The sequence below is a fragment of the Rhineura floridana genome, chromosome 12 (assembly GCF_030035675.1).
Source record: "Rhineura floridana isolate rRhiFlo1 chromosome 12, rRhiFlo1.hap2, whole genome shotgun sequence".
Classification (NCBI taxonomy): Eukaryota; Metazoa; Chordata; class Lepidosauria; order Squamata; family Rhineuridae; genus Rhineura; species Rhineura floridana.
In genome coordinates, this window is record NC_084491.1 from 39312960 (window position 1) to 39335672 (window position 22713).

The following is a 22713-nucleotide window of genomic DNA, read 5'->3' on the forward strand; positions in this document are numbered from 1 at the left end:
CATATGCACCATACCTTTAAGCACATGCCTTCCCCCAAAGAAACTTGTTAACTGGTTTGTTAAGGGTGCAGGGAATTTTAGCTCTGTGAAGGGCGAACTACAGTTCCCAGGATTATTTGGGGGAAGTAAAGTGCTTTCAATGTATGGCATATGTACAGCCTAGGTCCATAAAGAAATGCTCCCTTCTGCATTGAGCTGATAGGAAAATTTCCAGCATTTAAAACAATTTTAATGAAATCAAAACAATACACACACACACACACACACAAAAAGCGACATAAAATTTTCAAAATTCACACCTGAGTTATACAAACTGTTCTCCCAAACAGAGAAAAGTGTAGGTTGCAGAAGACCTTGGGGAGGAGAGAGAAGCTCTTTACAATATGGCAAATCTCCCCCCAAACAAACAGCACGATTGTAATCACAGCGAGAGACAAAGTTCCTTTTAGCCTTGCAGCTAATATAAAAACCCAATGGACAGAGTAATAACAAAAATAAAAAAGAACAGAAAAAAGAAGTACATTTCTCATGTGCTTGGAGCCGTTGACTTAATAATATCTTCTTATTCATTCAATGCCATCAATGTGATGGCAAAAAAGATCCACAGTGCAAAGGAGGAACAGTTGACGGCCGCTGTTGAGAACATTTTTCAGTCCAAGGGCCATATTCCCCTCCAGGGGCCACATGCCAGCGGTGGGTGGGGCCAGAGGCAAAAGTGGGTGGAGCAACAAATGTAAATGTGACCTTCGTACCCTAGGGGTATTTCTACACACAGTCACCCTTCTCTAGTCTCCATTCAGGCAAGCAAGAGGCATCATCAGAGTTCACAGACACATTCTAGCCAGTAAAAAGCACTCAAGGAGGTTGCAAAGCAGGGCTGGTGAGGCATGTGGCTTGAAAAGGGGCGTGAGTAACCAGGGGAGCGCCCCAACGGGAGCTTGAGATCCCCATCTTAGAGCAAATATACCTTAAGTAAAAAAAAGAAGTTGTTATTCCAAAGGAATCTTCTGATCCACAAGGTCATCTCCTTTCAGGAGCTGCTTCCAAACTAGGCATTACACGGCAGATGCGCACTACAGTCTCCCAGTGTGTGTGTATTTAATGAAAACAAGCTGTGGGAGGTGGCGAGTGTAACTGGAGGGCAGTGGCAGCTCCATGTCGATGGGGCAGTGGAATCCACTTTGGTTTTTAGTCTGAACTTTCAAGGAGCTGTCCGAGGTACTGAAGCAGCTGGGACAGCTCCTTGAAAGTTCTGACTAAAGCCCGGAGAGGATTCCATTGCCCCACTGACATGGAGCCACCAGCTGCCACCGTCGGAGGGGAAAGGGCTACTTAATACTTTCCTCTCTCCAGCTGTTTTCCACCCAAAGTTGGTCCCCACCCAGCTGCGTTTCCAGCCTCCGGGCTCTTGGTTTGGGCCCACAGGCAGCATCTCACCACAGCGACAAGTATGCTTTCTTCTCAAGAAGAGTCTGGTAGGCAACTTCTGCCGACTTCATAGCCTCTCCTCCCTCCCATCTGCCACACAATTATTTATCTGGAGCAAAAGAAATTACTCGCTTCTGGCAGCAGCTCTGGCCCAGCGTTGCAGCTTGGTAGGTGCACAAATCAAATGGAACAGTGCAGCAAAAGATCTGATTTTCACAATCGGGTAAAGATGGGAGAATCTGTCAGTTTTGAGTTTTCTCACTTTCTCATTTGTCCAGTCTTAAGTTCAGTTTTCCACATCAGTTTGGTTAAAAACAGAGAAACAAAAGGCCCCATGGAAATTCATTAGCATCAGTGCAAATTTCTCCTAATATTTACATTTTTACAATGTTCAATAATGCATTTTTGTATGTTATTTCCATGATACATTTTTACACACACTTTACCCTAGTATGTGCATTTTTGTACACATTACTTGGCTGGAGAACTGCCCTGCAAGATTCAGAGAAGTGCAACTGTTGAAGGACGGCTGCGTTTCAGTTTGTGTATGGTTTTGGAAAGTTTGTATGATGTACACTTGCCTTTAAATGCAAACTGAACTGAACTACTTCCTCATCCCTATAATAGACTATATGTGGGTGTGTAGCCAAACTCCGGAGGTTAGAGGCTATTTTCAGTGAAACATCTAACAGTTCCTTAGTACAGTCACTTCTTCTGGTCTCATTCAGGGCATTGGCCACAACTGACCAGACTGGATGGCAAGTCGTTTCTGGTTCAGTCAATCTATTGCACCGAAATGTTTCACTTAAAAAGAATAAAATAAGAGGGGGTCTACATGACTAAATACGTGGATAAACACCTATCCTTTCATGCCTTTTATTTGTTTTTTGTTTTTTTTAAACCGTTTAAAATGGTTCCAATACTACTCAAGATTTTTAAGTTTAATGAAATGCATTAACTCATCATGGCCTTTGTCCAGTAGATGCTTGGGCTAATTTTGGCTTTTCCAGGTACAGCTTAAACCACTATATGTGGGGAAAAAAAGCCTAACATTTTATCAGAGACCCTGGTGGGACTCAGAAAAAAAATATCAATGCATCTGTTACAGGCTATGGAAATTCTAAAACACTGCTTCCTAAATTTTGGAAAAGTAAGTGTCTATACACAATCAAGTTGGGCTAAAAGTCTCAGTGCCCGTGCACTGGGTGAACACACCATCTAAGACTAGGCTGGACATTTTGCTGCCTGAGATGAAAGAAAAGATGACAGCCTCCCCATTTCATGTACCGAAGCCAACCAGAGCCTTGCTGTCAAAGGGACATTGCACCTGAGGGCAGCTGGTTAGCTTAAGGACCACAATGCAGACTGCATGCATACATCTTCACTCTACTGAACAAGAGGGCTGGCCCAGGCACCGTTACCTTTGAATGGTTAGTTGCATGTCAATTTCCTGTCTGTTTTGCTCCCCAGAAACTGTTGGGCCCACAGATCCCCAGCATAAAGTGTCTTGGAATCAAAACTATTCGGAACTTACAATGCATCCAGATTACCTAAAACCTTCTAGAATTTTGAGTAGGTGCCACTGAATGACAGCCAAAGCACACTTACTTTGCTCTGGAATGCCATCTGCAGGGCATGAAAGGGACCGTCCTGATTGAAACCTTCAGCTAAATGAATTTGGCAGCCTTGGTTTCAGTTTAGGGGGATCTCTGAGGATGCATTTGCGTGTTTAGATTGGAGCACAGATGCTTCACCAGAGCTGCCGCCTAAGAGAAGCAGTTATGAGCTAGAAAGAGAAGACAGAAACCTTTCCTGGTCAAAGATAGCCAGGCATCCATTACAGAGCAAAAGGTTTCGTCACCAAATGGAGAAGAGCCTGAGGCTGACCAGCTAGTGGGTTTATCCCACAGCATGGAGATGACACATGCACAGACACACAGACACACTGAGGCCCTGGTTGGGGATCCGTCACAGTTTCTAGTCTCTTTGGCAGTTGTGCTTTCAAAGTCGCTCCCATCGTGAGGTCACGGGCTGAAGGGAGATCTGCTGCTTACACGTGTGCCATCGTCTCAGACATTTGTCTGAGCCTCTGTTCCCATAGAAGTGGGTCCTTATAGCATGAAGTTAAGGCTCCCTTTTTCTACAGAGGAGAAAAAGGTGGAGTCGGTTGCTCTTTGGGGGAATGGCGCTTCAGTGGAGGTAGGTGGGCTGGTTCCATCGGTACCAGGATCTGCTCAAGTGGAGAAGCAACAAAAGAAAACACAACAAAGGCAATACGTTATAAATTATTTCCCCTGCAGTGCGAGTTCCGAGAGAGGGAACACGTCTATAAAATCTATGTCTGTTAACATAGGGGCAAACTGTCAGGACATGCATGATCAAATCTCTTGCACTTTAAAAAACAGTTCCTATGGTGGGAATTCAGGCCCGGGCTATGCCGTTGGCAGGGAACAGAGGATGGTAACAAATTAACTGTCAGGACTCAGCCAGGGGTCCTCATTAGAGGAGTACTCATCAGAGGAAGACTAGGAGGCTTCGGGCTTAGACCCAGCCCTGGCTCCATCTGAGGGTGAGGGGCCAGGGTCCTATGACGAGGTCCAGGATGGGCCGTCTGCACCCGGGGCAAGTTCAGCCTCTGACATCGAGGCTGAACAGCTCCCGAGCCCAGGGGAGAGACGTCACCTGTGATGCCAGACGGAGACCCGGCCTTTCCAGAGGAGTGCCTGACTACAGGCCAAGTCTCCTCGGGAGAAGAGGACTCCTCGGGAGTAAATGTCTCACCGCCAGTGATCAATGGAAGCTGCGGTTTAAGGTGTGGTTCAGCAGCTCCAGCATAAAAATCCCAGTACTGTGGAAACAAAGGCTGTAGTCCAGCTCTGGCCTGGCTATAAATTGCCTGTGGACTTTGGGCCTGTCTCTTGCTTTGCCCGTTACCTATGTTGCTTACAGACTACTTGGGTTTTGACTCTGGACTGCTCTGACCCTGACACTTGCCTGACCTTGGCTCTGAGGTAGACTCTCTGGCCTCTGACTTTGGATTGACCCTGGAAACTGCCCTTGTGCTGCCCTCACTTGTGCTTCTGCGGAGGAGTCTCTCGCCTCCTTAGGGAGCCTGGTGAGAATATGACACTCACACACCCCATCAGTGCAAGGTTTTCTGTTGTGCTGTGGGATATTTCCCCCCCCTCTCCTGCTCCTGCACCCACCCGAAACCTTCTCCAGAGGGTTGGGGAAGGGCCATAACTCAGCGGTAGAGCATCTGCTTTGCATACAGAAGGTCCCAGGCTCATTCCGCAGCATCTCCAGGTAGGGCTGGGAATGTACCTAATGTGGAATCCTGGAGAGCTGCTGCCAGTCAGTGTAGACAATACTGATCTAGATGGATCAATGGTCCTATGTTGGGGGAACTCACAGAACAGATTTAGGAGGTGGGGGGGTGGAGTAACGGCACAAGCAGAAATCCTTATGTTGATGGGACACATCACCTAGCGCTGCTTTGGATACAACCCCAAGCTGTTCTCTACAAGTCATTTTCCCAGTCTTAAATTGCCCTCCCAGAGCTGCTGTTTGCCCCATGGGACAAAACATGATGCAGGGGTGGTTTTTTTTTACGTATCATCCTAAAAAGATATTAGATTCAATACTGGACAGAAGAAATGAACCACATTGTTTGCCTCAGTTGTGCAGCTTTCCCACCCACCCCCTTTATCTATATAAAATAGTCTCCTGCTTCATTATAAATGAGGCAAAACAACAACAACAACAAGAACTCAAGGAAATTAATATTTAACCCCCTTCCTCCAGAGATCAGCAGCTGACTAAATAAAGAGAAATTAAGAGGCAATGAATCGCCACCCTCCTCCAGGAAGAAATAGAACAGTTTGAACCTGCACACAGGAAGTTTTAAATTAAAGGCACAGTAGCCCTAACAAAGCCTCAATAGCCAGTCTACATTGAACAGGTTGGTGCTTCCGTAGAATTTTTATTTTTTTTAAATCACAAATCAGGTCTGAAAAAACACAGAAGGATAACCCAGAAAACAATGGAATGCAATGGGCTGACAATTACGTTGTCTGAATTCTTGGTAAAAAGGGGTCCAGGGATGACAATCCCAGAGATAAGGATTAAGTGTGACAGCAACCTATATGTCTCCAGAGGGCATCATTATCTCCCTTCATGTGGAATTTTGCAGCTGTGCAACAGCTTAGTCTCCTTGCTAGCTCCAAAGCAAAGGAGAACCATTTTCTAGGAGTGGAAATTCAGTGTCCCAAGAGCATCCACAGTCACACTTGAGGTGACTGGGGCTTTCAAGTATGTGCAGGTGCCATTACATCCTGTCCTTGCCTTCCCCACTCCCCTGGCTTTGTCCACCTCCCTTCTCCCCCCCCCCACATTATCCCAGTGGGATCAGCATCCCTCGCTTGCACATAGCTTTACCCAGAAGAGTTGAAACTGGATGAGTTGATGGCCACTTTGGAGTTGCTTTGGGACATGCCGGGGCTGCTGGCGTGGAGACCCATGCCGGGAGATGAGGGCCGGCTGGAGTGGCCAGGAGAGCATGATGATGTCACTGTGCAGCAGAAAATATTTTTTAGAAATCTTAAGGTCTTCCATTGCATGCAAATAAGTTTTTTTTTAACATCAACAGTGCATTTATTCCTTATTCCTTCCCTGCTCGCTCACAGAGTGCCACCCCCAATTTCACTCATCCCTCTGGGCTACTTTCTCTTCTGCCCTTTCTTTCCTAGCCTGCCCACCCCCGTTGGGTGGCGGCTGGTGTCCAGAGGGACTGGAAGGGTGGAAGCAGAGCTTGGAAAAGTTACTTTTTTGAACTACAGCTCCCATCAGCCCCAGCCAGCATGGCCACTGGATTGGGCTGATGGGAGTTGTAGTTCAAAAAAGCAACGTTTCCAAGCTCTGGGTGGAAGACACCGAGGCCAACAGTAAGTGGAGGCAGAGCCAATGGCTGGCAGAGAAAACTAACTTTGGCTTTGTCCTCCCTCCTCCTGTCCCTATCCTCCTCTTGGCTGAGTCAGCACAGAGACTAAAGAGGAGGTAGGTGACAGCTAACCCTGCCAGCCCTTGGAGGCTGTTCTGGTAGGGCAAATGGGGTATTGCCCCACCAACTTTAGGCTGTTCTCAGCCAGCCCCCACCTGCCTGCTCAGACCAAGGGGTGTCTACTGCCTGTCAGCTTCCTCTTCCTAAGGCTGTGTGTATACACACTATACATTTAAAGCATATTTTGAGCACATAGCTTCCTCCAAAGAATCCTGGGAACTGTAGTTTACCCACCACAGAGCTACAATTCCCAGCACCCTTAACAAACTACAGTTCCCAGGATTCTTTGGGGCAGGGGAAGCCATGTGCTTTAAACGCATGGTGTGTATGCAGCCTTAGTCTCAGTATTGCCTTTGTGCAACTTAGCAAGGAGGAGGAGGATGGCGGCAAAACTAGAATCGGTTGGCTCTGCCTGTCTTTGGGTGTGGCTCCACCTACTGTTGGGCTCTCTGACTTCTGCCCTACCAGCCACCATTACACTTACTGTTGTGCCGGTTCCAGTGCGTCTTTACCTCTCTTTTCTGAATATGGGGGCACATGATACCAGTCACACTCCTCCCCTTTTCACTCTAAAACTTGGTTGGGTCATCTTGAGTGCATTTTTTAAAAAAATTAGCTTCAGGCAGATTTTGTAACTGATTGGCAGATCAACCTGTTGCCCCTCCCAGTGTGGCCAATGGAAACACTTTGCTGCAGGCTCAGGCAGACGGTGATTTTTTGCTGTGGATGGTCCTGAAAGGTCTAAAGTCAGCAATGGGGAAGGGGGGTATGCCCAGCAGAGGGCACTGTTGCTTCAAAATGCAGCCAGAAAAACCATTCTGGCAGCTTTTGAAGCGACTAGTGGGGAGGAGAGCCTGGCTGGGAGTCCAGAGTCTGTGAGTTCAAATCCCCGCTCGTGTCTCCTGGGCGTCAAGGGCCAGCTAAAGATCACCCCCACAGCGAGTGGCTCAGAGGTTACGTGCCCTGCCACCTGTGCAGCCGTGGGCAAGCTGCATAGTCCCAAGGAGCCCAGTTGCCCCCCAGCTGGCAGTGGCAGACAAGGAAGGGGCTGGCTTGTGCAGCTGTGGCAAGCTGATCAGGCCCTAGCCAGCTGGGGAGGACTAGCCTCAGAGGGAGGCCATGGGAAACCCCCTCTGAATACCGCTTACCATGAAAATCCTGTTCATAGGGTCGCCATAAGTCGGGGTCGACTTGAAGGCAGTACATTTATTTTAGTGAGCTCACAGCCTGAATGTAAATATGTAGGCAGGCAGATGGGGGCAGGGTGAGGGTAGTGGGGCAGTGCCCCATTTGCCCAAATGGTCCAGCCTCCATTGCATCTGTTGCCTGCTAACGGAAGACAAAGGTCATCTGCTGAGCCCCCCACGAGAAACTAGATCAGGCAGCCTCCACCAGAAGCCCCTGTATGACACTGGGGGTTCCTGAGCAGAATCAGGGACTCTGGCAAGAACAGAAGGAATGCTCAGCCCAGTTTCTATTGTGCTGCAATGCCACCCCTGCAGTGGCTAAGCATGGTGCTGCTGCCAGACCAGGTGACCACAGGGTCCAATAGGCACCTGGCTGGCTCTGTATGACTGTTGCTCCTTAGAACAAGCCAGACAGCTGGTCCTTCCAGCTCAGTACTGTCTGCTCTGACTGGCAGCAGCTCTCCAGGCTTTCAGGAAGAGTCTTCCTCAGCCCTAACTGGCGATGCTGGGGACAGAACCTGGGACCTTCTGCATGCAAAGGGGATGCTTTGCCACTGGTCCCGCTGCCTGAGCAACCTGTCTGGCAGAGTAACGGCACTGACTCCCTTCCTTCAGCTCCCCAACTCGTCTGTCTGCTCTGGGAAATGCTCACCGGCCTGTCTTTGACCACATCCTTGCCTTTCTCCATGTTGGGCTTTCGACGCCCCTCCATCAACCAAATGTCTGCAGCCAAAGATTTGCCAGGGTTATTGCAAGGCAATATGTGAATCCCCGTGGATGCTCGAGGAGTGGCCTAGAAGAACATCTGTGCAGGGTCTGAGGCCCCCCCTCCTCCGCCCCACGCCACTCCATCCCACATATAGAAGCTGATCAGGTTTCGAAGGAAAAATGGAGAAATGTTTCTCCAGAAGAAAAAAACATACCTGCACCATGCATGGTGCTGTGGACAGGCGTAACAGAGAGGGGACCCAGAGATCCTGAGGTAGACACCTGGAAGAGGAAAGCAACCAAATGAGGATCATTTTGGGAGGCAGGTTAAAAGATTGGCCTTGGTTTGTTTCTCCAGTGCGGGTTTCACAGCTGGCACTTTGGAAATAGAAATAAGCAGCAACCTGGGTGCTAGGCCAAAGGAACCTCAGTTCAGACAATGGGAAGCTCCTCTTTGTTAGGTGGTGCTTATCTCTCTCTCCCCCCCCCTTGTTTATCTGTTGCAGCAAGGAGTATGAAAACAGCAGATGCATTGTGTCTTGCAGCTACGGCTACAATGTTTAACTGATCATTCAATTACACATTTTTTTTATGGATTAAATATGTCCCAGTGAATCAGACAGCAAATCTTTCTCTCACACAGGTCACATCTACCCCATCTACTTAAAGCACATGGCTTCCTCCAAAGAATCCTGGGAACTGTAGTTTTTTAAAGGTGCTGGGGCGACTCTGTGAGGGGTAAACTACAGTTCCCAGGATTCTTTGGGGGAAGCCATGTGCTTTAAACATATGGTGTGGTTGTGATCACACAGGTGGAAATTGTCCTCTTCTATGTGAGAGCCTTTCATGTCCGCCCCCCCACCTCAGTTTTCTGTTCTTCAGCCTAAACATGCCCATTGTCTTCAACCTTTCCTTAGGGCTTGTTTTCCATACACCTGACCATCATCTTTGCCTTCCTCTGAACCTCCTTCAGTTTGCCCAGTTTGCTAAGAATCTCCTCTCTTGACCTGCTGCTGGACTAGGGGAAATTCCAGATTACCTGTTTATTGAGCATTTCCCCTGAGTTGTTTGCAGGGAGATTAGGCAATGTTGGCTGTTTAATGAGCATTGATTCTGATTTGTTTGCAGGGGAGGTTAAATGATGTTGCATCAAAGCAAATGTAATCTAGGGAAGTTGGAGGATTCCGCTGGGAACAGAAACAGCAGCTCAGTTTGCATGTTCATGTGATGTCAAGAATGGAAATCATGCAAGCAAAAACAAATGGTATTCATGACCATTTATTTTTTTTAATCCACAAGCGCTATTTAAATAATTAAGCTATTTTCTGCACTGTTTTGACTTTGCATTAGTTTCAGCCTTAATAGATAGCAAGATGAATAATGTAGGTTTCAGCAGAAGCCAAACTGTAGCAGAATGGAAACAGTGCTGATTGCAACAAACACAGGACAGAGGAAAATCACTGCCTCCTTAACTCCCTAGAATCATCCCATACTTTCCAGTGCATTTCCCCATCACTTTCCTCATTGCAAAAAGTCCAGTCGGGGGGGAGGGGCTTTTTTTGCGCAAGATCTCCCCATCAACTATAATTACGCAACCTGAATTTGCTGGTATGCAATTGAATCCTATCCTAAAATAGCAACAGTCTGGGAGCACCCTGTGCTGAACTAGAATTATAGGGTTGGAAGGGGCCTATAAGGCCATTGAGTCCAACCCCCTGCTCAATGTAGGAATCCAAATTTGACAGGTGTCTGTCCAGCTGCTTCTTGAAGGCCTTCAGGATTGGACAGCCCACCCCCTCCCTGGGTCATATGTTCCACTGTTGTACCACTCTAACAGTTAGGAAGTTTCTCCTGATGTTCAGTTGAAATCTGGCTTCCTACAACTTGAGCCCATTATTCCATGTCCTGCACTCTGGGATGATTGAGAAGAGATCCCGGCCCTCCTCTGTGTGGCAACCTTTCAAGTGCTTAAAGAGTGCAACCATATCTCCCCTCAGTCTTCTCTTCTCAAGGCTAAACATGCCGAGTTCTTCCAGACTCTCCTCATAGGGCTTTGCTTCCAGTCCGCTGATCATCCTCGTTGCCCTCCTCTGAACCCATTCCAGTTTGTCTACACCCTTCTTAAAGTGTGGTGTCCAGAACTGGATGCAGTACTCAAGGTGAGGCCTAACCAGTGCTGAATAGAAAATGGAAATGGACTGCCTTCAAGTCAATCCTGACTTATGGCGATCCTATGAATAGGGTTTTCATGGTAAGCGGTATTCAGAGGGGGTTTACCATTGCCTTCCTCTGAGGCTGAGAGGCAGTGACTGGCCCAAGGTCACCCAGTGAGCTTCAGGGCTGTGTGGGGATTCGAACCCTGGTCTCCCAGGTCATAGTCCAACACTCTAACCACTACACCACACTGGCTCTCGTGCCAAATAGAGGGGAATCAATATTTCACACTATTTGGAAACTATACTTCTATTAATGCAGCCTAAAAATAGCATTTGCCTTTTTGCAGCCACATGACACTGTTGGCTCATGTTCAGCTGCCTTGCAGGAAGCCGTGTGGGTGAGTCATTAGAGGGTGCTCTCCTCTCTGAGTCAGTACTGATGCATCAGGGAAAAGGTTCTCCCTCTACCTGCTGGGGGCCTTGTTAATTTGGAAGAGACATAAAACAGAGACTGCTGTCTCAGGCTGTGGCAGTCGGAGCATTCTGGGAAACTGACTCACATTCTGGTGAATGATGTTCTTCATCACAGTTTCAGTTGGGCAGCAGCCTTTCTGAAACCATCATAATTTATGGAGTATTTCTACAGAAGTTTTAATGTGCTTCCCATACTCTAGCTCAGTAACCCTTTCGATTATCCCATAAGGTAGGTCAGTATTGTTATTCCCAGTTGTGTGCGGGTCCATGTGCGCATGTAAATTATAGTTTATCAAGGGCTGCCAAGAAACATTTGAACCAAGGCTCTTGTGATTCACAATTCAGCATCAGCCATTATGTTTCACTGGCTCTTGGGTGTTGATCCCAACACCAACACATTCCTTTAAAAGGAGCTGGCATTTTGTAGGCCAGTGACAGCTTCATTTAACCTCAGAGTGTGTTTACACACCTATTTGTCATGCACCATGAGACAAGGACCGCACAGAATCCAATTAATGCCAACTCCCTTGAAACAACAACTGTTTGGCCCTTCACACAGCCTGCTTCCATGCAGTTTTGTGTGTGTGTGTGTGTGATTTGCATAAAGGGCATCTGGTTAGCCACTGTGAGAACAGAATGATGCACTGGATGGGCCACTGCTCTGATACAGCAGGTCTCTTCTTATGTTCTTAAATCACTTTGAAAGAAAGAAAGAAAGAAAGAAAGAAAGAAAGAAAGAAAGAAAGAAAGAAAGAAAGAGAGAAAGAGAGAAAGAGAGAAAGAAGAGTAGCAGCCATGTGAATCTACGCATCAAGCCCCTTCAAAGCAGTTTTCAATATGGAAAGGTCAGTTGGCACTGATACGTCAAGAGCACGCTGAACTGCAACATGGCATATTATGTTCAAAGCACTTCTCTAGTGTTAGCACCCTATTTGAGTGATAGATCAGATCAGATTTCCGCCCTTGGAAGTTCGGACTAAACCCCAGAGTGGATTCTCCTGCCCCACTGACATGGAGCCACCAGCTGCCGCTGCCAGGTGTCTTCCAGAGGTTTTGGACTGCAGCTCTCATCAGCTGTGCTGGCTGGGACTTGTAGTGCAAACTGTCTGCATGGTGACAGGCTGGCAAAGGCTGATATGAAGCAGGGACTTTCACCAGTAAGTTTTGCCTCCTTGTCATTTGTTTTCTCTTTGGTAGACAGAAAAAAGTGTGCTCAACGGGGCATTGTCAAGGAGTGGCCCAGGGGGACTGAACCCCAGATCTTATGAACTTTTCCCTCTGTTTTTAAAAACTTTTTTTAAAAAATCCCTCCATTTACAGGGTAGCCAGGCACCCTGCCAATTGAAATCCCAGCCACCTGCCATCTAAATTTGCCCAGAGGCATCTATGCATATAAATTAGCATATGCAAATTTGATGCAAATTTACATCATGGGCTTGTGACCAAGTGTCCTTTCAGCACCCAGCGGTGCCCCCTGGTGGCCAGCCCCCTTCAGAGGAGCAGCCCTTACCAGTCTGGAGTTATAGAGGGGCGACTTGACAGGGGAAGGCACTGGGCAACTTATGCGCTTCTCTTTTTGGCGCCGGTTGCAGAACCAAACCCGGACCACTTCCTTTTCCATGGACAGCTGTTCTGCAATCATGGAGATCTCCTCTGAGCTGGGTTTGGGGTTCTGTGGAGAAAAAGTCTGAGATGAGCAAGGCCAGCCCCAGCAGTATTGACTTCAAAATTTTCTAATCCACCTTTCCTCATCATGTGACATCAAGGTAGGGTACATTGAGAAGAACAGAACTATTAATATGTAATAGAAGCTAAAACCAGAGCAGATAAAGGATTTTTACTGGGTGGGTCCAGGGTGTGGTGAATGCATTCTTGCAAGATGGAGCGGTGCCTGGCACTCTTAAAGAGGCAGTGGTGAGGCCATTCTTGAAAAAGAACACCCTGGTCCAGGAGGCATACATCACCAACCCTCCAGTGGCAAATCTCATTAGGTGCTTGAGAAGGTAGTGGCCGTTTAACTTTGGGCACTCTTGGAAGTAACGGGTTATCATTTTAGTCTGGGTTCAGGCCCAGTTTCAGGACCAAAACAACCTGGCAGATGACTCATATTAGTTGTCTTCATGACAAGACTTGCACCATTTGCACATTAGCCATTGTCTGGCTTGCTTCATGGCCCGTAGATCCCCAAAAAACCGGGGAGCCACAGAAGTTTGGCATTGCCGGCGAGGGCACTCGGGAGACCAGAGATCATTCCAAAGGGAGATCAGAGCCTCGACAGAATCGTCAGCCCTAGTGTCAACCAGAACCTCTCCCCCCACCCTGGGCATTCAGGAATCACTTGGATTGGGGGAAAAAACCTCCAGGTGTGGACCTGCAGGGGGGGGGTCATCACTATTCATCCAGATTTCACCAGGAGGTGGCCTGGCCATGACTATGGGACCTTACAAACATCTCCAAACCCAGACCACCCCTTCTCAGAGCTTGGAAAAGTTACTTTTTTGAACTACAACTCCCATCAGCTCAATCCAGTGGCCATGCTGGCTGGGGCTGATGGGAGTTGTAGTTTAAAAAAGTAACTTTTCCATGCTCTGCCCCTTCCCCCACCCAGTGGCAAACACCAGATCAAAGGTGTCACCTGCAATATGCTTTGGAGCTATGATGTCCTGAGACAAACCCATGGTTGCAATGGTGGCCATGAAGTCCCGAGTTAGCCTAGTCAAGGCAACCTCAGCATGTATGTTGAAATCCTCCAGAGCAACTATCTGGCGATTCTGCAACATCACCTTCCCTCCCTGCGATCACCTCTGACATGATGGGTAGAAAGGCTGCTGAGGGTGGGCGGTACAGCATCCCTAAACGGTCTCTGCCTGCGCACATGTTGTACATTTGAAGCACACCCTGGCCCTAAAGGATCCTGGGAACTGTAGTTTGTTAAGGGTGCTGGGAATTGTCGCTCTGTGAGTGGTAAACCACAGTTTCCAGGATTCTTTGGGGGTAGAAATGTGCTTTAAATGTATAATGTGCATGCAGCCTCTCTGGTCCAATGTTGGGTACAGTCTCTTGAAACTGGACCCTGAGCAGAGACATTTCCTGGTAAGGGAGATGGAATCCCTCCAGATATCAGCAACTCTCCCTCTGTGTTCCTCCAGCTTGGCTTGGGGCTGCACTGTATACCTGGGCAGACACAGCAGGGTCAGGTAAGTCCGTCCCCACTCTCTGCCCCACTCCAGTTGTCTGCCTGGATCTCCATAATACATGGCAGGTTGGCACCCTCATCCACAATGAAATTATGGACAGTTCTGGCATTAAATATCAGAGCTCTGGATTTTACAGGGCAACCTACATATTATATGGTGGAGAAGGACCAGAAAGACCAGTCAGGGGAAGAGATCAAAGATCTTCCTCCTCATTTGTTGGCCTGTCAAACCTCCCGCATTGCACCTCCCTCCTTTAGGCTCCAAGGCTGAAACTGTGCAAGCAGGGTTGTGCTTTTTCGTTTCCCTTACATCTTGGAACCGTTTCTCCAGCGTGGAGCGAATGTTGGTCTCAATGCTGGTGCGTTTTTTTCTCTTGCGCCCAAACATCTCGCTCACAGAGGGGTAGGAACTGGGCGTGCTGACGGAAGAGTCCAAAGGGGAAGATTCTGAAGGGCGGGGAGCAAGGAGAGAGGCAAGCAATGAATTCAAGGATGATATATTGATTTGTGCAAAGTTGATGGCAGACAACCGGGTGGAATCTTAAAATACTATCTTAGCTCATGGGGCAATGATGAAGCCCAACAGGCCCAGCAGTGGTGGCTGGTGGCTCCATATCAGTGGGGCAGTGGAATCCGCTCCAGAATTTTGTTTGAACATTCAAGGATCTGTCCAAGGTGTATACTTGGATTGAGTGGCAGCTGGTGGCACCATGACAGTGGACCAGTGGAATCTGCTCCAGGTTTTAATGCAAACTGCTGCACAGCTGTCCAAGGTGCTTCAGCACCCTGGACAGCTGAAGCACCTTAGATACCTCCTTGAAAGTTTGGATTAAACCCCGGCGTGGATTCCATTCTCCAACTGACATGAGGCTACAAGCCGCCAATGAGACTCAGGAAGTGCTCTGCGCAAATTGAGCCTTTGCCCTAGAACAGCTTTGTCCAACCTGGTGCCCTCCAGATGTTTTGGACTGCAGCTCCTATCAGCCACCATGGCCAGTGCTTAGTCTTATGATGGAATGGTGACAATGTTTTCCATGAGATTTTTCTGTTTCAACTCCCATCAGCTTCATCCAATATAGCCAATAGTCAGGGATGATGGGAGTTTTGGTCCAGCAAACATCCGGAGGGCCACAGGTTTCCCACACCTGCTTTTGGCTAATGAGCAGACTTTTGAAATCCATGCAGATCCCAATACATTTATGGCAGCCTTCCCCAACCTGGTGCCCTCCAGATGTTTGGACTACAATTCTCATCATCCCTGGCCATTGGCCATGTTGGCTTGGTTGATGGGATTTGGAGTCCAATAATGTTTGGAGGGCACCACCAGGTCAGAGAAGTCCAAAAAGCTCTGGAGGGCACTGTTTTGAGGAAGATGGATTTAGGGCATTGGAAATTTGCCAGAAAAAAAATGCTGGAAATTTTCCCCCATGCAGTTTTCTGGAAAAATACACACATATGCATTTGGGTACGGGGGGGGAGAAGCACACCACAATTTATCTTGAAAAATAAACCTACCTGCGTCACTCAGCCACTTCTCTAGCAGTGGTTTTAGCTTACACATGTTCTTGAAGCTCAGGTTGAGGGCCTCAAAGCGGGAAATGGTGGTTTGGCTGAAGTCATTCCCATAGAGCTTCCCCATGGCCAGCCCCACATCGCCCTACGGGAGGCAGAAGAGGTCAGGAGAGAAGCAAAGACACCAGAGACCAATCACCATTTGCAGCTCAACATCCTCTCCACCCCCAGATTTATTTGCAGGTAGGGAGGAGCAAATCAGTCATTTTCGGATTCTCTGTGGCTGCTTTCACACATGGGACTGATTGCATTAGTTTAACAGATTAAAAAGTTAGCGCTTCTGTCCCAATTTCTAAAACCCCTTTCACACTGCAGTACCTGTTGCGTTAAAGAGGAGCAGTTTTTCAGCCGATGTTCCACCATTTCGCGCAACTGTCTTTCACACGGCTTGTTTTCGTCCCTCACCCATTATAACATGCGCACTGTTCCCCACTGTGTCCCCTCGCCATGCAAGCCTTCTCCCTTTAGGATCTGACTTTTAAAATTATTGTTGTTGTATTGACACAGGGATGTGTGTGGGAAATGCTGCTGCTATCTGTGCCGATGCCGGAATATTGATACAATTTTCATCAGGCAACCCCCCCCCCCAGCACGACTAAAGGGTAGGAATGCACTGCATGCTGGGATGCCTGTTACATGAGCGGCTGCAGCTAGTGAAAAACTCCCACAATCTTCTGGGTTCCCAGCTTTGCTAACCGATTATTTCTGGTATCATTTATCATAGAAATTTGTGCTAAGCTTGCACTATATCCCAGTGGAATTCCGGAGCTAGCTTGTGCGTCATGTAAAAGATCACATATAATGTGAAAATTACCAGGTAAGAAATTGTCAGAATAACAGAATAAAGTGCAGTGTGAAAGCAGCCTTGGTTTCTCATTTTACCAGTCTGAAGTTCACTTCCCCACATTTCCACATCACTCAGTTTGCAATTTTGCTTTTTGTTTTTAAAAAAGAATCCTCATGAAAATTCATCAGCATTTTAGTGCGAAATTCTCCTAATATATACTTGCTTGTATGCAATTTTGCCTAATACACACATCTTTGCCAAGCAGTTCCCCCATACATAATGCATTGTTGGATGTTGTTTTCACCAATATATGCATTTTGCCGCACACGTTACCCAAGCATATATGTATTTTTATACACATTACTTGGCCGGAGAATTGCATTGCAAAATCTGGAAAAGCGCACATTTCAAAGGATGGCTGTGATTCGGTTTGTGTATCGTTTTGGAATCGGGTAAGTTCGGGTTCAAATGCACGATGCCTGTTGCCCCATCCCTACCAGGCTAGTTGGTACAGGGAGAGGTTCTCAGCCATGAGGGATTATTTATTTATTTATTACATTTAAACCCTGCCTTTCTTTTCATGATAGAAACCCAAGGCAGCTTACATATGGTTTCCAGGCGGTCTCCCATCCAGGCACGGTCCAGACCTGACCCTGCTTAGCTTCAGCAGGGAGCTGACCATATGTGCCTTCAGACCACAGCCTGGGAGTTCCTCAGCTCGCCCATATTTCATTCTCTCTGGTCTTTCTTCCGGGCAAAGCACCCTTTGAGGGCAGAGGTTGAAGGAGACTCTCCTCACCTGTGTGAACCCAAGTTTGATTCGCCTCTGTTTGAAAGTCTTGGCAAATTTTTCAAGCTCCTCGAGGTCATTGGCTTCATCTGTCGCTACAGAGGAGGGCAAGTGCTTGGCCACTTGTAAGTGCTGAGGGACTTCCGTGTGGGGCTCCAGTGATGACATAGGGTGCCCGGGACGTCCCACCGCCTAGTAAAACACACCCATTGTGGGATATTCATTGCAAAAAACAAACAAACAAAAACCCTGCAAAGGCACTGAAATGCCTCCTGAGGAAAGAGGGCCCATGGGATATTAAGCTGCAGACCAAACTGTACACTCATACTTTTCCATAATCAAGCCAGAAAACCCACCACTGGACCTGCTCCAGGCTTGAGTGCCTCCTTCCCACCCAAGCAACGTACACTCTGGTTGGTCTTCTCTACTGGTGGGCCCTAGCCAATTTACCCGGCTGCGACGGTGGTCAGCAGCAGTGTTGGGTGACTGAGAGCTACCATTTTGATTTCCCACATTGTCCCACAGTGATACTACTTCAGGGGCATTGTGGGAAATTAAAATAGCTGCTATACTCAGAGCATTGGGCGGGGGGGGAATTGTAAACCAGGTTCAGGGCAGTCATTAGCAATGGGCCCTGCTCTGGTACTGAGACCCCAACATCTGCCCACGGATGCCGCGTGCGAATGCTGGCCCTGAACCACCATCCCCTGTGCTTCCAGACTCACCACCAAATTGGCTTGCTGGTTTATTTATTTAAAAGCATTTCTATGCTGCTTCAGATTTCAAAAATCTCTGAGTGGTGTACAGTTTAACAAACAAACAATATATCATTAAAACAAAAATGCAACCTAAAACCAGTGAAACAGTGAGGTAAAAATACAAACAATCTTATAAAAGCAAATAAAACAGAAATTCAGAAGATTCGTCTAATTTGTCTTGTAGAATTTAATCCCGCCTCTCAGGTAAAATATCCACAGTGGCTGATGAGAAAGACAGTGCAAATACCTAAAACCAGCCCACCAACCCCAAATTATATAGAAAGCAATAAAGAAGACATGAACAAAGCATCGATCAAGCTGCAATATAAACCAACACAACAGAAACTGCACAGACTCTAAAACAGAGCGCAAATGAAAGCACACCATTTGCTCTTAATTAAACAGGGTTTAAACAAGAAAGCCTTAGTTTGAGCCTAAAACCTTAACAGAGGTGAAATCAGGGCAGAGAACATTTAAAAGGTCTGCTGAAAAGCCCCTGTCTGTATTTACCACCTGCTGGATCTCTGATGTCAGGGGCAACAGAACAGAGCCTGTGAGGATGATCTCGGAGGCAGGTCCAAATAAACCCACTTCGCTGTTAAGCAGCCTTTCCCAGCTCCCATCAGGCCCAGTCATCAGGGCTGATAAGAGTTGTAGCCCAACAACATCGGAAGAGCACCAAGTTGGGGAAAGGTGCTGTTAGTGAGCCCTGCAGCAAAATGTTGCAGTGTGGTGTTATGCATGCCTCTGAATACCAGCTGCTGGCGAGCACTCCTGTGCTCATGTCCTGTTTGTGTGCTTCCCATAGGCATCTGGCTGGCCACTGTGAGAACAGGATGCCGGACTGGATAGGCTTTGGTCTGATCCACCAGCCAGGCTCTTACCTTGTTATGGGTTCTAGCCAGCCAGCCAGCCATGGCCTTGCCCTGATGTGCTAGTTTCCTACATGAAGAAAGTTTTATGCAAGGGGGAAGATTCAAATATATAATCCTCCACTAAACCGTAAGCAAGGCATTTTCTTCTCTGACATATATTGCAACAATGACTAGTCAATTTTAGGCTTTTATTGTGATCCATAATCACACTTGATGTGGACTAGAGGGAAGTTTGGGCTGATCCAGCAAGATTGGTTGTGTAGTTTAGGACAAGCTACAAGCTACACATATGTAGATGACAACTGAGGCCTGGGTATAAAGGAGCCCATTTCCTCTCTTCCATCATTGTAGACTGTTCAAGGTGCCACATAATACTCATCCCACATTTGTAAGAAATCGTTCTTCTAGCGCAGCACCTACGTTTTACAACTCCCAGCCTATGTGGCGGCCCCCTCGATCTGGAACTCCCTCCCAATAGATCTTCGACATGCCCCTTCCCTAGAAATATTTCGCCGGGGCCTGAAGACTTGGCTCTTTAACCAGGCCTTTACAACCTCTGAGATTTCTAGGGTAAATTAGCCTTGTATTGAAATGCTGATAATTTGTTATACTGAACTTGTACGTAATGTATTGACTATATCTTACTTATTGTATTTTATCATATTTTACTGTAAGCCGCCTAGAGGGGCCATTGGCCAGATAGGCGGCCTATAAATTAAAGTTTATTATTAAAGTTTATTATTATTATTTACTCCAGGCAGGCACCTTTGCTGCATCCCTTGCGGTACCTCCTTAAAGCTTTTTTGTTTACGCAAGCTATCCAGACACATAAATGTTGATCTGTTTTAATTTTGTTTAGTTAGTAGCTGTTTTAATTGTTTTAGATAAGTTTTTAATCACTGGTCCTTAATCATTTTATTGATGCTTTTAATGTTTTTTGTAAACCCCTTAGAAGTCTTCACATTCAAGAGGTATATACATTTTGTTAAATATAAATAAACAAACAGCTGCTTTGGAGATCAAATGCCACATTCTAAATTTCAGTGACTAAATTTGGCATTCTGAATATTTGAGAATACTGGTTTCAACTCGAGACTGAATTTAGTTGAACTCCAAATTAATCCAACCAAAAGATGCACAAACACTCAATCAAGCAGGCATTACCTGAGACGCTAAGCTGTGCCCATGTTGTGGAAGGAGAATCCCACCCTGCTGCTGAGGAAAAGAGAGAAGATTTGACTGCAGAGCTGGAAAAAAGGAAAAAGAAAGAGTGAGCCTGTCTCCGAAATTTTGTCTCTAGCTGATTTTTTTCATTTCATTTGCAGGGCAAGGGCCGTAGCTCAGTAGTACAGCATTCTGCCTCGCACGCAGAAGGTCCCAGGTTTAATTTCCGGCATCTCAAGGTAAGGCTGGAAGAGACTCCCCGTCTGAACCCTGAAGAGCCACTGCCAATCAGTGTCGACAATGCTAAGCTAGATACACTAATGCCCTGACTCAGGATAAGGCAGCTTCTCTTACGTTCCTAGGTCCATTGCTTTCACGTTTTTGGCACTTGCTAAAAACTTGTTTGTTTTAATAAGCCTGCTATACCCAGATATGTAAAGCTGACATGTATTTGAATACGTAATTTTATTTTATCATGTATAAAGTTGTTTTTTAAAGATGTTTTGTTTTAAGAGGTTTTAAAGTCTTTCATTTTTAAGATGTTTTAAAGTGCTTCTAGTGTTTTTGTTTACTTCCCTGGGCTCCTTTTGGGAGGAAGGGCGGGATAGAAAATAAATAAATAAATAAATAAATCCTGTATGCCAATGAAATCAGTGCACTACACCACAGGCAACAATGGTCCATCATCTTCAACTCTCTTTAAAAAAATACCGCTATGTTATGTTATGTGCCTTTAAGTCGATTACAACTTATGGTGACCCTATGAATCAGCGACCTCCAATAGCATTTGTTCAGAGCTTGGAAGCTTACTTTTTAAAAGGAATACATTACAATTACTGTTACATAACCCCAAAAAGGAATAAATTACAATAGTTCTGAAAGGAATTGATTACTTTAATGTTACTCAAAAGTAATCATTACAATTACACTTAAGTTACTTAAAAAGAACACTAGAGTGCCTACAAGGTGCTGGCCTTGGCTGCTGCACACCTAAGTCGCCTAAAACAACATTAAAAATAAACTCATACACACAGCAGAGCTTGGAAAAGTTACTTTTTTTGAACTACAACTCCCATCAGCCCCAGCCAGCATGGCCACTGGCTTGGGCTGATGGAAGTTGTAGTTCAAAAAAGTAACTTTTCCAAGCTCTGACACACAGAGATAGTAGAATAATTATTTTTATCCATAAGATAGCAGTAGTGGTCTCTCCGCTGGTAAGGGAGGCAGATGCCACTACTCAGATCTTTCCATGTCAAACCAAGTGCAGCCCCCCCCCCCACATACACTCTCAGTCAGCAAGCATAATCTCTCTCACTTAACCACCTCCCGGAGCCTGCCCTGCCACCAACTAAGGGACACCCACCCAAGCAAACGTTTTCCCCTGAGATGCTAAAAAGTTAAAACACTGCAAATGCAGCAAAGTAGCCAGGGAGGGTAGTGGAGGCCACTTTGTGTGCCAAGTGTAAACACAGTATTCTCTCTCTCTCTCTCTCTCTCAACAGACACACACACACACACACACATGTTATCTTTCACCTCCACATTTCTTTATCTCCATTCTGCTGCTGCCTCCTTCTCCTCCTTTATCCATGTCCTTGCTCTCCGGTTCCTTTCTCCCTCCACTCCATTCTTCTCTACCACCATTCATTTTTTTAAACAATTGTTTTCCCCACTCCACCCCTATCTCGCTCTCCACCTCCTCCCTCGTCGCCTCCTCCCCACCCACGGAGCACGAGGGAAGAGCAACACTGCACAGAAGCCCAGTTTGAGGCACATGATTTTCATCCACAAATCAGAGGAGCAGAAGACTTCCCCTGCTTCCCCCCTCACGTAATGCCCAAAAGTAATGCTAGAAACATTACAATTGCTCCACAAAAGTAATAAAATTACCCCTAGTTCTATTACAATCAAAATGTAAAGGAATTACCCACTCGTTCCTCAAAAAAGCAATGAATTACAAGCAATTCGGGTTTTTTTGTATCTGATTACTTCCAAGCTCTGCATTTGTTATAAACCACCCAGTTCAGATCTTGTAAGTTCAGGTCTGTAGCTTCCTTTATGGAATCAATCCATCTCTTGTTTGGTCCTCCTCTTTTTTAAAAAAACTCTCTTAAAAAAACACCCCTATATACATAGAAAAAATCTCTGTTTGGGGGAGAAGCCATAGATCACAATGGTGGAGCCCCCTTCTAGGCTCGGTCACTGACATCTCCAGGTAGGACTGGGAATGCCCCCTGTCTGAAACCCTGGACAGTCACTGCCAGTCTGTGTCAACAATACCAAGCTGGATGGACCAATGATCTCACTCCATATAAGGCAGCTTCCTAGGTTTCTATTTGGGAAGGGCCATAGCTCAGAAGCAGAACATCAGCTCTGCATATAGAAGGTCCAAGTTTCAATCCCTGGCATCTCCAGGCAGGGCTCAGAGACACCCCTGCCTGTGCACTTGGATTCTGTACATTAGGGTAGAGACATGCCTGCTGTTGTGCTGGTTCCAGTGCGTCTCCACCTCTGTTTTCTGAAAACAGGGGTACACGACACTAGTCAAACACTGCCCCT

At 46.6% G+C, this 22713-nt stretch overlaps 1 protein-coding gene across 2 annotated transcripts in view; it reads right to left on the reverse strand.

Moving 5' to 3' along the window:
- Positions 1-216: 216 nt before the first annotated feature.
- POU2F3 (POU class 2 homeobox 3) overlaps positions 217-22713 on the reverse strand; it is a 126891-nt gene continuing 104394 nt past the window's right edge. For both annotated transcript variants that reach the window (XM_061593080.1, XM_061593081.1), the window contains 8 exons: positions 20155-20237; positions 17367-17549; positions 15724-15865; positions 14519-14655; positions 12523-12684; positions 8598-8664; positions 5866-5998; positions 217-3658 (listed from right to left, as the gene is read on the reverse strand). In XM_061593080.1, the coding sequence (XP_061449064.1) occupies positions 3619-3658; positions 5866-5998; positions 8598-8664; positions 12523-12684; positions 14519-14655; positions 15724-15865; positions 17367-17549; positions 20155-20237 (947 nt within the window). In that variant the 3' untranslated portion in view covers positions 217-3618. The remainder of the gene's footprint in view (positions 3659-5865; positions 5999-8597; positions 8665-12522; positions 12685-14518; positions 14656-15723; positions 15866-17366; positions 17550-20154; positions 20238-22713) is intronic.